This window comes from Pongo abelii, chromosome 2 (genome assembly GCF_028885655.2).
Source record: "Pongo abelii isolate AG06213 chromosome 2, NHGRI_mPonAbe1-v2.0_pri, whole genome shotgun sequence".
NCBI lineage: Eukaryota > Metazoa > Chordata > Mammalia > Primates > Hominidae > Pongo > Pongo abelii.
In genome coordinates, this window is record NC_085928.1 from 149,977,142 (window position 1) to 149,990,509 (window position 13,368).

At 44.7% G+C, this 13,368-nt stretch overlaps 1 protein-coding gene across 1 annotated transcript in view; it reads left to right on the plus strand.

The window, feature by feature from the left end:
• CLSTN2 (calsyntenin 2) overlaps positions 1-13,368 on the plus strand; it is a 636,147-nt gene that overhangs the window by 534,034 nt on the left and 88,745 nt on the right. Inside the window, exon 8 of the mRNA XM_024245139.3 lies at positions 2,409-2,530. Coding sequence (XP_024100907.2) covers positions 2,409-2,530 — 122 coding nt within the window. The remainder of the gene's footprint in view (positions 1-2,408; positions 2,531-13,368) is intronic.

A 13,368-nucleotide genomic window follows, 5' to 3' on the forward strand; every position in this document is an offset into this window, starting at 1 on the left:
GGGGGATGAGGATGTGGAACAAGAAGAATGAAAGATCTTACCCGTTCCTTTCCCTATTGTGGGCCACCAAGCCATGGGTAAAGACTGAGCGGAGAAGAGGAACATCTATTTTAACTGGATGAGAGACTGATGTTTGATTTGGATTAAACCCTTCAAGACTATTCTAATTCATGAAAGTGAGCAGAAGGCTTTAGGATCTACCTGAGATGTGGACAGAGAGAAGGGAAGAAAGATTCAACAAAGAATTCCTAAGGACAGGAAAAGGAATAAAACGGATTCCTGAGCAAATCACATCACCAACACAGTGAATAAATCAGGTACCCTGGCATATGAGTTGACTCTACGAATTCAGAGAAAGGGAGCAGAAGGAGGAAGAAACCTCCCAGGCTAGAAGCTGCTGTAGTAGAGTGAGGTTTGCCCATCCATTCTTCTTGTTCCACCTCCTTAGCCCCAACCTCTCCTAACTCCAAATAAAGCTAAAGGCAAAAATTCTTCCTTTCTATATTTCCTAAGAGTTATCAACAGAAACCAAAGAAAAGTCAGGTATACAGTGATGAGGGGGACAAGAAATCTTTAGTAAAATCCCCATAAGCAGTCTGGGGTGTTTTGCCAATCCAGAGGCTAAAAATGGTCCCCCAGATGTTGGCCGAGGCCAGCCCTGCCACTGTGAGACCCTGACCATTCTCCTTCCTGCCATCCTCTGGTTATGTTCTCAAGAACGGTAATGCTTTCCTGAAAGCACTACTTCGTTGTGTTGCCCTGGTCATGAGGCAGTGTGATAGTCCTTCTAATAAGTAACAGTTATGGAGCATTTGTTCTGGGCAGATGCATTCCACACATTTCCTCATTGTATCATTAAGAGGCTTTCAGCTACAAGGAATGGAAAGTCCAGACCAAACTGATATCAGATAACCAAAAAATCAAACTAATACAGAGAATGTGGGTATCCTGTAACTGAAAACATCCAGAGCTATGAAGGCTCATGAAGTCATCATCAAGGTAAAGTGTATCTAAGGCCTGGCTCCTTTTCTCTGCAATTTCTCAGATCTGTGCCTGTAAGTGTATCCATTTTACATTAGCAAATATGGCTGCATGGCTCCAAGCCTCCCAGTGGTATAATACAACTTCCAGCGGGAAGGAAAGTATCTCTTCTGTTTGCTTTCTGCTAAAAGAGCAGTTCTCTCCCAGAACTGCTGAGAAAAGTGCTCATATCACTGGCTTGAACTGAGCCACTTGCCAACTCCTGACAGAAGCTGTGAAGCCAGGAGAATGGCCTGCACTAGGAACATGGTCACGGATCCTGAACCAGTCATGTGCTGGGGGATTCTCATGAGCCTGTTTGGCCAGGAGCAATTAGGGCCCATCCTAGAAATGTAATTGGTATTGATTTCTCCCACCCAAACTTTATAGGCAAGGTTTATACAGGATGTACAGGAATTGGTAGCAATATTCCATTCTTGGGAAACATGATAATCCAGCATCAATGTCATGATATAGTTAACGAAACTGAAGTTCTGAGAGGTGAAATGATTCTCTCAACATCACCCAAGATATAACTCCACCCAAAGTCTACCTGAATCCAGGGCCCATGCTCTTTCCACTACACAGGGGCACCTGCTCATCCAACCAACATTATGGAACACGCACCTCCTGGTAGATTTCTGGTGTGTTCGATAATGTAATAAGGTTCAAGTTCTCTAAGAATTGGTCAAAGAACATTTCCTCTTCTGCCAGGATCCATGACACGAAATTTTCAAAGCAGGAAAGGAAGTTTCTACATTAGGAGAGGAAAACTTCCCGTTAATTGCCTGTGTATGGGGAGGGGATGTTGGAGTCACAAATCTATCTCTAATGCTGGAAAATCAACCTATCCCCTCCTCCCAGCAGCTAAAAGTGAGGCAACTCTGCTTCATGTAGATTAAGTAGAGAGAGAAGATGTACTCTGTGGTTACTGTTGTCACTGCTATCTGATGAAATAAAATAAAAACCCAGAACTTTAGAAGAAACCAGTATGTTAAAGGAGCACAGAGTGACTGATGTGATTGGCATATAGCTCCCTAAACCTTCCAGAAGCATCTGTAACCAACAAACAAGGAGCTTGTTGATCTAAGTAATTTGTACCCTGGGTCTGATGCCGTATCTGGTACAAGTTAGGTGGGTATTTAAAGTCCACATGGCTTCTCAGCAAGAGTTTGGCTGTGGGTTTTCCTGAGTCTTCCTCTTCCACTTTGGAAGAGCTCTATCATATGCATTATAGAACTATCATCAGAGCCAGTTGTAAATGAGAAGACTGGAGTGCCCATGCCTTTGTCCTCTGTGCTGCGCTAAGTGAGTGAGCAGGAAGACTCCTCTGGTGGAGGCTGACACAGGGGTTCTCTCACTCTTCAAACCTTCTTTCTGCTTTTCAGAAATGAACCGGCATCACTATGCCCTGTATGTGCACAACTGCCGCCTCGTCTTTCTCTTGCGGAAGGATTTCGACCAGGCTGACACCTTTCGCCCCGCAGAGTTCCACTGGAAGCTGGATCAGGTATGGTGCTCACCTCACACCTGCTGCTACTCATGCCTCTGCGGGGTTGGCCAGTCCAATCCAATGGTGATGGCAGTGGGGAGGCACTGCAAGTTCCTGACCACTTGCTGAATTTTGGAAAAATCAGCGTAGGGAGACACATAGCGTCTTAAAGTCAGGAAGGAAACTGCCTCCTTATAGCCAGGTGAAGGTGGGGAGGGACATGCTTCCCAGCTGGGATGCTGCCGGGTCACTGGACCTGTCATGTGCGGTTTGTCCATTTGCTCCACATCGAGCTTGTGGAAGCCAATTCTCCTGATCCCCAGGCCCAGTTATGATCTCTGTTAGCACATCTTTAAATCACAAATGCTCCATGTCTTCCCTTGGTGCTCTACTACCTCCTTTGGGTGACACAAGATTGAGGACAGGGACTTGAGGACTTTGAAGTAAGCAGTGACACAGAGCACCTTAGGCAGTGCATGCTCTTTTCTGAAGTGGAAAAATTTGTGACTCACTCCAGAGCCTCATGACTTTTGATCACAAGAGCCACTGCATCATACTTTCAATGACAAAGCAAGTGTCTGGTGTGACTCCAAAGCTTTGAAGTATGTTTCTGAAGACTGTGGAGCATTAACGGTGGAAGTAGTACTCACTTTTCTGGGTGGCTGTGCCATCAGGAAGCGTCTATGTAGCAAGACTAGAGTTGGCCTTTGCTTAAATTTAAAAGGGACCAGGCACTAATTGTTAAAAAGTGTTTTAAATTATCAAGAGAAAGAATGCCAGCAGTCAGAAAATGGGATTAAGGAATAGATGCTGCTTAATGAGGCAGAGGAAATGATGCCCTTTCTCTGACCCTTCCTCCCTGGGGCCCCAGGACCTCATTTTGTTTTTATTCTGCCCCTTCCATATGCTGGGCTAAGCACTTCTGGGACCCCCATCCTTCTTTACTTCGTCCAAAGCCCACTGTGTGTACTACACTACCTGCCTCACCTTGCTGAGGGCTGACTGATTTATAATCCTTTCCCTTCTCCCTCCTTGTTACTATATCTCCACCCCCACTCTCTCTCTGTTCCATCCAAGTCTCCAGTCCTCCAGTGAGCTGATCTTAGAGTGTTACTAGGAAGGATTCCAGGAGGAATTCATTCACACTGAGATGGAAATGATTGCTGCCACCTTTCATCCTCATAGAAGTACACATGTATGTTCTCTAAAACAAAGATTCATTAACTCTAAGGAATCTCTCAATGGTGGAATTCCAGGCAATGTGACAAGATTAAGGATGCCAAGATGATGGAAAAGTTGCTAGGGGAGCCCAGTGGCAACTGCCTAATCCACTCCCAGTAAATCCCATCCTGCTGTATGCTAATTCTAAAAATATGGCATCTTGATTAGTATATGTTCCTCTGAGTTAGGAATTCTGAATCTGGCAGGAATTGTGAAATCTTGACATTGTTTCTTTTATTTCTCAGCAACCTCTCAGCTATGTCCTAAAGTGCCATATGGCTTTTATGGGATGTTTTAAAATATATAATACAAATTGAAGTGAATTAAAATAAATTCCATATTGTGAGGGTTTTTAAAATAGGAACATTGCTATACTGGTTGAGATAATTATAGATATCCTGAGGCATTTTCTAAGATGGCATTGAGAGGCATTGATGCAGGCAAATGAAGTCATGGGCTTGGAAATTAAAAATAGGTGAGGAAGGAATTCTGGTTCTAAAGATAAAGATATAGTGAATCTAGCACTTCTAACATCTGTTCCCAAAGTGGTGAATTTAAGGAGGGGCTGAGATTCACCAAACACATTCCAAACTACCCTGATCTCATTGACTATCATTTATCAATGCCTGCTCTGTGCTAGGCAGGATGCACGTGGGAAATTATTCTCATCTCTGCTACAGCCCTTCCTGGTGGCTAATGTGTGGCTAGAGACTGAGGTCCAGTAGCTTGCCCAAGGTCACACAGCAAACCATGGGTAGGACCTGCCCTTTCCATTATGCCCAGCTGCTGCTTTGGTGTGCCAGCTAATTTGAAATTTTAAAAATTTGCATTTCTAAATTTACAAAAATTTTAGAGATCAGAATTATCACTGAAGTACAAAATGTTCATAGTCTTGATGAAATGCTCTAAAATGGTCACATCTTCATTTTGCTCAAGCTGTCCTATTCTTTGTCAGCTCAGGCTGCCATAACAAAATATCACAGGCTGAGTGGCTTAAACAATAGGAATTTATTTTCTCACAGTTAAAGGTGTTAGGAAGTATAAGATCAAGGTGCCAATTTGGTTCCTGTTAAGAGATCTCTTCCTGGCTTTTAGAAGGCCTCCTTTTCACCATGTCCTCACATGGCAGAGAGGGAGCACTCTTGTGTGTTGTCTTCTTATGAGGAGCCAGCCCTGTCGAAATAGTGGTCCACCCTTTTGACTTCATTTAACCTTAATTATCTACTAAAGGTCCTAGCTCCAGATATATTGGAGGTTAGGGTTTCCAAATATGAATTTGGGAGAGGCACAATTCAGTCCATAGCATTCCTCTACTAAAGAAATTAACATTTAAAAAGTTTAAAGACTGCCTGTTGATGATCAGAGCCCCAGCTCACCTGCACAGCTGCCCTCCCTCTGAAGGGAACCACAGTGAGTAGGGTGTAGGAAACCTCAACAGTTCCCATGCTAGCAATCCAATGGTATATACTGACCAACCCAGAGACCCCTCTTTCTCCTTACTCAGCTCCCTGTGTAGACAGAACCTTGCCAGAAGTTTCTTGGGTGTAAATCACTTGATGCCCAGAACGTGCATACCTAGTAAGGTCACCTCCCCCAGGAAGCCATCCTGGGTCACCCCCATGGGTGGTTTGCCTCTCTTCTCTGCTCCCCAGTCTCCAGGCAGAACTCCATCCCCATTCCTACTGTTCTGTAGTTACCCATTTATCCTGCCTGTCTGCTCACTTTGCACCGAGCTCCTGGAGGGCACGGTAGTGTCTTATTCATCTCCAGCTCTTCTGTGCATGCTATAGGCATGAGCACATGGTTGGCGCCTAGTAAATGTTTGCATAACAGTGAATGGATGTCAAGATTAAAAGAAGGGAGAGATGAAGTAAGGCAGGGGAAGAGGGAGGGAGAGAGGAAAGAGGAAAAATCCAGAGATCTTTGAAAACCTCCCAGTGATTAACTGATCTTTTGACTCATTGAGCATTTTAAAATGCTTAAATGTTGCCATTTCTTACTCTCTGGATTTCAAACATTGTTCATCTTTGATCTTGATATCTTATTTCAAGATCTTACTAGATTTACCACCAGTGGATTTGTAACTGTTACAGAACTTTCTGGCCTTGGCCAGAAAGGACTCAAGCCAGTCTAATGTATTGTCTATATTTTAACTCCTGGCCTACCTTGGGAATTTCAGCATTTTATCTGTTCTAATGCCTGATGGGGACTCGTTTATTTCTTTATTCAGCAGTTTATTCTGAGCACAAACTGTGCTCTAGGCTCTGTGTGGGGTACCTGGGATTAGTAGCTAAAATAAGAGTCTCTGTTCTTTAGAAGTTTCCATGATAATGGGTCAAACAAACACATCAACAGACAGTTTACAATCCCATGTGATAGGCACTGTGGGCTGGGGCCGGATGGGGGGAGTCTGTGGAAGCCCATGCAGGGGCACCTGGGGCTGAAAGCCTGGGAAGGCCTGTGGGAGGGAACATCTGAAAGGAATGTGGAGTTCTCTGTGGTGCAGGGCAGGGCAGCCTAGTGGCAGAGCAGTGAGCAGGAGGGCTGGGGTCAGGGCGTGTGAGCTCTCAATGTGGCGGGGCATAGGCACAAGCATGGGGCAGAAGGAGAAAGCTTTGACAGGTATTGGGACCCCTTGTGGAGGAGCAGGTGGACATTAAATCCCAAGTGGCTTTTTATATCATATTATTGAGTTGGCGCTTTATCCCCAAAGGAATGGGCCATAATTGAAACATCTACTATTCAAGAGAAGACTGAGAATTTTATAGATGGGCAAATATAAGGAATTCTAGTATGACATTCATCAGATTTATCAACTTTAAGCAAATATAACTCATGCCAGGCCATTGAATGGAGCCGGTGGCAGGGGCTATGTTAGAGGACCCCCAGGAACCCCAGCCCTGGACAGACATGTTTGAACAGCGGCTCTTCATGGCACTGAAACCAGACACAATGGTTTTCACATAGCCCTTCAGGAGTGCTGCTGAGAGAGGCAGTTCCGCAGAGGCATTGTGTGCTTTAGTCAGCCCAGCCCCTCTGCCCCACACCTCAGCAGGCTCTGGCCAACGTGGATGGACAGCTAGGTAAATCTATTACCAGGCAGCTCCAGGAGATGCCTGCGACAATCCAGGGCATCTCACTAAAGCCATCATAATGATGAGGAGAATGTCATTTTAATGAGATTTTTACTTGTGATCCACTAATGCAAATCCCTCAAGCCTGCAGTGAGTCATGTGCAAACCCAGACAAAAGCAGAGGACAGTGCCCAGCTGCTCGCACACACAGGATAGGTTGACTAATTTGCAGCCCCTCCTGGCTTTAATATCATTTGGATATGGTTGACTCAGTGTCACGATCTAATAATCTTCCATTTGGAGCTGGTATGGTGATTGCAGAGAAATCTGCTGACGTTTTACAGTATGTTTCCCTTATGGGAAGACGCAGCTTGAGTGACAGCCTCAATTGACCAGCAAGCGCACAGGTACCCCCAGCTCACATAAGGAAAAAAGTGCATCTCTGAAAAATTGCAACAAGCACAGGATGCAAATGTCAGATTCATTCAGTTGGCCGTTGCCCTCTCTGTGCCAGAAATTGTACTAGGCATCAGGGATCAAGAGAAGAACAACACAACTCCACCCTGGGGAAACTCAGCCCTGCTCAGTTTATACCCAGTTTACATATCCTTGGGAGCATCTTTTGTAAGAATCCCAAACTCTAATAATTGTGGGTGGGAAGAAGCATCAAGATGAGTAACAATACCTGGCTGGGTGAATGTAAGATTCAGTGGAAAGTAAAATAAAGTAATAAAGGTTTAGCCACTACACAGCTATAAACTATACAAGAATCTGGGCCTCGTGCTGCACTTCCAGTTGCTCAGAAGTTAGAAATCAGATTTCCATGTAAAATCTCTCAACTTTAATATGTGCTCATTTACAAAAACAGATCATCTGGCCAAACAAAATATTCCGTAGTCCACCTTTACTCTCTGGTCTCTGGTTTGAGATTACTGATTTAAAAAGCTACCATTTTGATACAAGAAAGCCACACAATAATGCGTCTGAGAAGTTTGGATCCTCTTAAGAGGATCACCTTTGTGAATGCTTCCAATTCTCTCTGCCCCTGCCCCACCTCCCATAGAGAATGCTAAACTTCCTGTATGAGGGGAGCTTCTCAGGTCTCCAGCAGCCCTTCACCATACCCAGAGGGTCCCTTCAACCCAGGTCCATGGTTTGGTGGTGGTATTCCTCCTTCTCATATAAGTGAGCATAAGTCACAGCCCGAGTTCCCCAGAGCCAGGATTTGAGCACATTTGTCTTGGGCCAGAGCCTTTGCTTATCAAGTCCATTCTACTTGCATAGAATTCTGAAGCTCCTGGAAGGATCTAAAAGTGAATACATCCTTTATTCTTGGTGAGGAAAGTGTGTTAGAATGATGCAGAGTCAGTTTACTTGCATCTGCTCATTCGGTTTCACGGGGAGTCAAATAGGTTAGTTCAATCATTATTATAGCCAAGTGCCAAGGAGTTAATTGGAGAATGGTCAGTGCAGTTCAGACCGGTCATCTTAATGAGCAAAATAATTGGGCATTGTCAGCACTCTAATTCTGCTGTTAAAGACTAGCTCTTGGATTCATTGGGCATGTTTCTTCCAATGCAGCAGGCCACTCTGCTCGGCATCCCTGCCTGTGCCCTGCCCTCGTTAAGACCATGTGTCCTTTAGGAACCAATGTCCTAAACAGAGGGGGAAGGATGTCCAGAATGTCTTTTTTTTCCCTCTCTCAGGCAGAATTCCGAATGACTTTTTCTATGACATCAACTTGCAGGGTTGTTCTGGGTGAATAATATATGTGTGTGTGTTCTGGGGGTAGGGAGACAGTCACAAATAGTGACTCACTTTGGATATGCAAAGTGAACCTAGTCTCTCTTTATTTCCCCATGATATATATGGCTTCCTGACAAGCCCCAGTCATATTCTAGTCCCTCTCCCTGACTGTTTACATTTCAAAGAGAGCCTCAAGACATTTGGAGAGAGGTGGCTTCTGTGGCTTCATGGTGTTGGCAGAGAAGGGTCCTCAGACCCACATGGGACATCCTGGGCTTCTCAGGTCAGAGTTGTGCAATGGTTGGATTGTCCACTCTCTGAAAAGGTAGCTGCTGGCATGCATATCCCATTTGTTCTGCTTTCTTTTTGAGAGTGCCAGTGTGCTGGCACCCAGCACTGCACCCACTGCCTGAGCCATGCTCGTTCCATCCTAAAGCCCCTTTCCTGCAGCTTTTCATCATGCCCCAGATTCCTGCTGCATGGCTTCTCCTCATTACTCTCATGGCATGTCACCTTACCTGGCACCTCTGGGCTCTGTTAGGTGCCTGTGGGAGATGGAATAATGGTCCCCAAAGATGTCTACCTCTGAACCCCAGAAAGCTGTGAATATGTGGCATTACATGGCAAGACGGTGTTTGCATATGTGACTAAGTTAAGGGTCTTGAGATGGAGAGATGATTTTGGATTATTCTTATGGGCCCAATATAATAGTAAGCGTTCTTATAAGAGGGGAGGCAAGACGGTAAGAGCCAGAAACAGAGACGTGAAGATGGAAGCAGAGGTCAGAATGATGTGAGACCATGATCCAAGGAATGCAGCAGCCTCTAGAAACTGGATAGGGAAGGAAACAGATCCTCCAGTACAGCCTTCAGAAGGGATGTGGCCCTGCTGACACCTCCATTTTAGTCCAGTGAAATTGATTTCAGACTTCTGACCTCCAAAACTATAAGATAATAAATCTGTGGGGTTTTTTTGTTTGTTTTTTTGTTTGTTTGTTTGTTTGTTTGAGACAGAGTCTTGCTTTGTCGCCCAGGCTGGAGTGCAGTGGTGCAATCTCTGCTCACTGCAAGCTCCGCCTCTCGGGTTCACGCAATTCTCCTGCCTCAGCCTCCTGAGTAGCTGGGACTACAGGCACCCGCTCCACTCCAGGCTAATTTTTTGTATTTTTTTTTTTTTTAGTAGAGACAGGGTTTCACCGTGTTGGCCAGGATGGTCTCGATCTCCTGACCTTGTGATCCACCAGCCTCGGCCTCCCAAAGTGCTGGGATTACAGGCATAAGCCACCACGCCCAGCCAGGTCTGTGTTGTTTTAAGCCGCAAAGTTTGTGGTAATTCGTTACAGCAGCAATAGGAAAGTAATACCTCACTCGTGAGCCTTTGGGAGCCCTGGAGCTGCCTCAGGCTCATAAATCAATCCACCTCCCATCTCCCCACACCTTGCTGAGGTGACCCTGGGCCATCATTTCTGAAGAGGTGTGTAGGCTCTTCTGTACACCAGTGTATGATGTCTCTACCACAGGTCTCCACAGCCCTCCCCTTCCAGCTTGGGTACTAGGGAGGAAGGAGGAAGAGGCACTGCTTTGTAAAACCCCCATTCACTGCTTGCTCCTGGCTTTTCACCAGGCCTGCTTCCTTATAAGCCTCAGGACTAGGATCCCCATGGAGCAGATTTGGGGCTTTTCTTTTTCTCTAAGTCATATTTTTCTAATAGATGAAGGTGCCAAATCGCCTTACCTGCTATGAGAAGTGGAAAAGAAACCTTTTGTCTGAGTCCTCTGTGCTTGGTTCTGTAAGTAGTAAAGCAAATTCATGAAATCCTCTTTCTCTTGACAGCGTTTCACCTGGAAGCTTAAAGTCGACAAAGTTGATATGAGAATTACATTCTCTAGACCATACCTGCCTTTCCCCTAAAGCAGCACAGAAACCCACTTTACCCAGCCAATCTGCTCTGCAGTGCACACCCTGCACTACTGGACCTTTCTGTTTTTCTCCTCAGGGCCTTTTCCAAGGCAGCAGGAGTCTGCTGGGCTCCGGCGAGCACAGTCCTGAACCACGGCAGTGTTATCACCCCTAGGAGTACCCCTCACCCAAAGGGGTGCAGAAGCATTCAGTCCTGGAAGTTAGGAGCAATTCTGGGCAGCACCCTGCACTTTCTCAGGGGCCTCAGTGGAAAGAAGCCCCCACTACACGCAATGACAACCTTAACACCCTCTTGGATTGGCTTTTCCTCCTTCCTTAACTCATTCTCCTCACGTAATCTGTCCTCCTAACCTAGAATCACCTTCTAAATAAACTCTCTGCTCTAGCTCACCCGTGTAGTGCAGGTAGTTTCAGATCTATGGCGGGCAATGAACAAGTAGTGACTGCTATGATTATTAGCAAGTGAGAGACGTCTGCTGTGTTGCAGAGGCTGTACCATGACTAAAAGGAGGGAGTCACCAAGAGACCACAGTGAAGTGAATAAAGGGAAGGAAGGGAAGTTTAACAAAGTGCAGATCAGTGTTGCCCAATGTTGATGGAGCATATTGCATACCTAACTAATAGTAAAATCTGATAAGCAGATAATTCCATATGTGCCGTATTGTAGACATAGTCTCCACAAACCCACTGATGGTTTCCATAGCTTATTTAACATTACATCCTGAGCCATTTCCTTGAAGAGCTGATTTCTCAAAGTTTTCTTGGGTTTTCATTATTACTTGGATTTTCTTTATTTTTCTTCTGAAGAGCCTATTCTAAAGAAGAATCCACGCTCTCAGTGAAGAGAGCTACAGGGATGCTGTTCTTTTCCCTGCTGCCGTCTCACCCACTTCCCCTGCTTTTTCATCCTGACTTGGAGTCTAAGGTTATATCACTGTTAAATCTCAACAAATCAAAGATGCTAATGATTCTACATTTCTTCCCTTTTGCTGGCAAGCCTGGATCCTGTCTGGTCTCTTTTCTCCTGAGGAGCACCTGCTCAGCAATTTTGTTTGCTTCTGTAAAATCATTATTTGTGTTTCAGCCTGTACATCTGCCCAGAGGCAATGAATGCATGTTTTCAGTAGACATCCCCTAATATATATTTAAAATCAGTGTTAAAAAGAAGGGAATAATATAAACATTAAAAAGAATATTGTTTTACAGTTAAAAAGAATGAAGTAACATCAACACAATTATAAATGCTTAGTAAATCAAATAATCTATTCAATAATAAATGAAGATACTCAAGCCATGGAGTGGTCCTGATGGAAGCAGCAGGAGCTCAGTCACTGCACTGGCTGTGTCATGCTTCTACCTTTCTCATTTCCTTTGGGGATTGGTGCCAGTGGCAGGGAGGGAGGCGTCTCCTTGGCTTGGAACCCAAATGTTTGCTTTCATAATATGAACGATATTTTCTGTCACTTCCACGATATGAAAGGGCAAAAAATTGGTATAATTGAATCCTAATATGTAATGGCCAATTCATTGCTAATCCTGCTTACTTGGGAGACATGATGCAAAGGCACTGGCCACTGTGAAGTCCGTGTGCAGTGAGAAGGGAACTTGGAACCAGCATTTTTTCAGTTCTTATTTATATCAAGCACGTTCTTTTAGTTTTAACAAAAATCATGCCATTTAGGCAAAATGCCCAGATTATGGATGAAGAGTGGAAGACACAGCAAGGTGCTTTCCACATCTCTCATCTGAGAAGTGGAAAAACCTTGTACATGACCTCAAAATATACGTACTCCAAGAGGGTAAAAGGCACCTGTCTTAACTTGGGTGAATGTACAATCTTACTGAATATGCATGAGGACAAGAATATACTCATATCCCTAAATGTTTAGAACCAGGCATGGATGTCCATCCAGAAACAGATTTCAAGTTCAGCTCATCAGGAATCATGTTTTAGCATCTTTTTTTTTTTTTTTTTTTTTGATATGGAGTCTCATCTGTGGTCCAGGCTGGAGTGCAGTGGTGCGATCTCGGCTCACTGCAAGCTCCGCCTCCTAGGTTCATGCCATTCTCCTGCCTCAGCCTCCCTAGTAGCTGGGACTACAGGTGCCCGCCACCATGCCTAGCTAATTTTTTTGTATTTTTAGTAAAGACGGGATTTCACCGTGTTAGCCAGGATGGTCTCAATCTCCTGACCTCGTGATCCGCCCGCCTCGGCCTCCCAAAGTGCTGGGATTACAGGTGTGAGCCACCGTGCCCGGCCTGTTTTAGCATCTTTTGAAGCAAAGATCACCTCGCTCCTGAGGCAAGGTAATGAGAAGGCTGTTCATTCCATAAGACAAAAGAAGGCTGGAGCCGACTTCCCAGGTAAGACTACTCCTTTGAGGAAGTCTTAAAAAGCAATAACCCTGGAGGTCCAGCAGCGAGATTAATTTGCCCTACCATCCCTGCTTACTCCCAATCTCCTATGAGTCATTTGTTTCCATCCTTAATGTCTAAGCATGCAAATATTGCTGCACTTACTACTCATTAGTTTAGCTAAAGGAAGTGCCCTTTAATTATGCCTCTAAATAATGAACCTCCTTCATCACCTTGACAATCAGTGCACACTTACAAGGAAGCAAGGTCTCATTATGAAGCAGCTACTGCATCCCTTGGTTACTTAGAAGATAGTAGCTTTGAGGCAATAGAAATGGCAGTCCAAAGACAAACAAGCCTTGTAATTGCACTAACTCCTTGTGGTTTTAGGTGCAAGAATAGTAAATGTTAACCAGAAACATATTACACGTGAGGGAAAAAAGGGAAACTAGCATTTTTGAGAGGCTATAGTGTTCCCATCCCTAAACTCTTGATTTACATACATTAGGTCTAAACTACACAGTTACTTTTGAGGTTAAA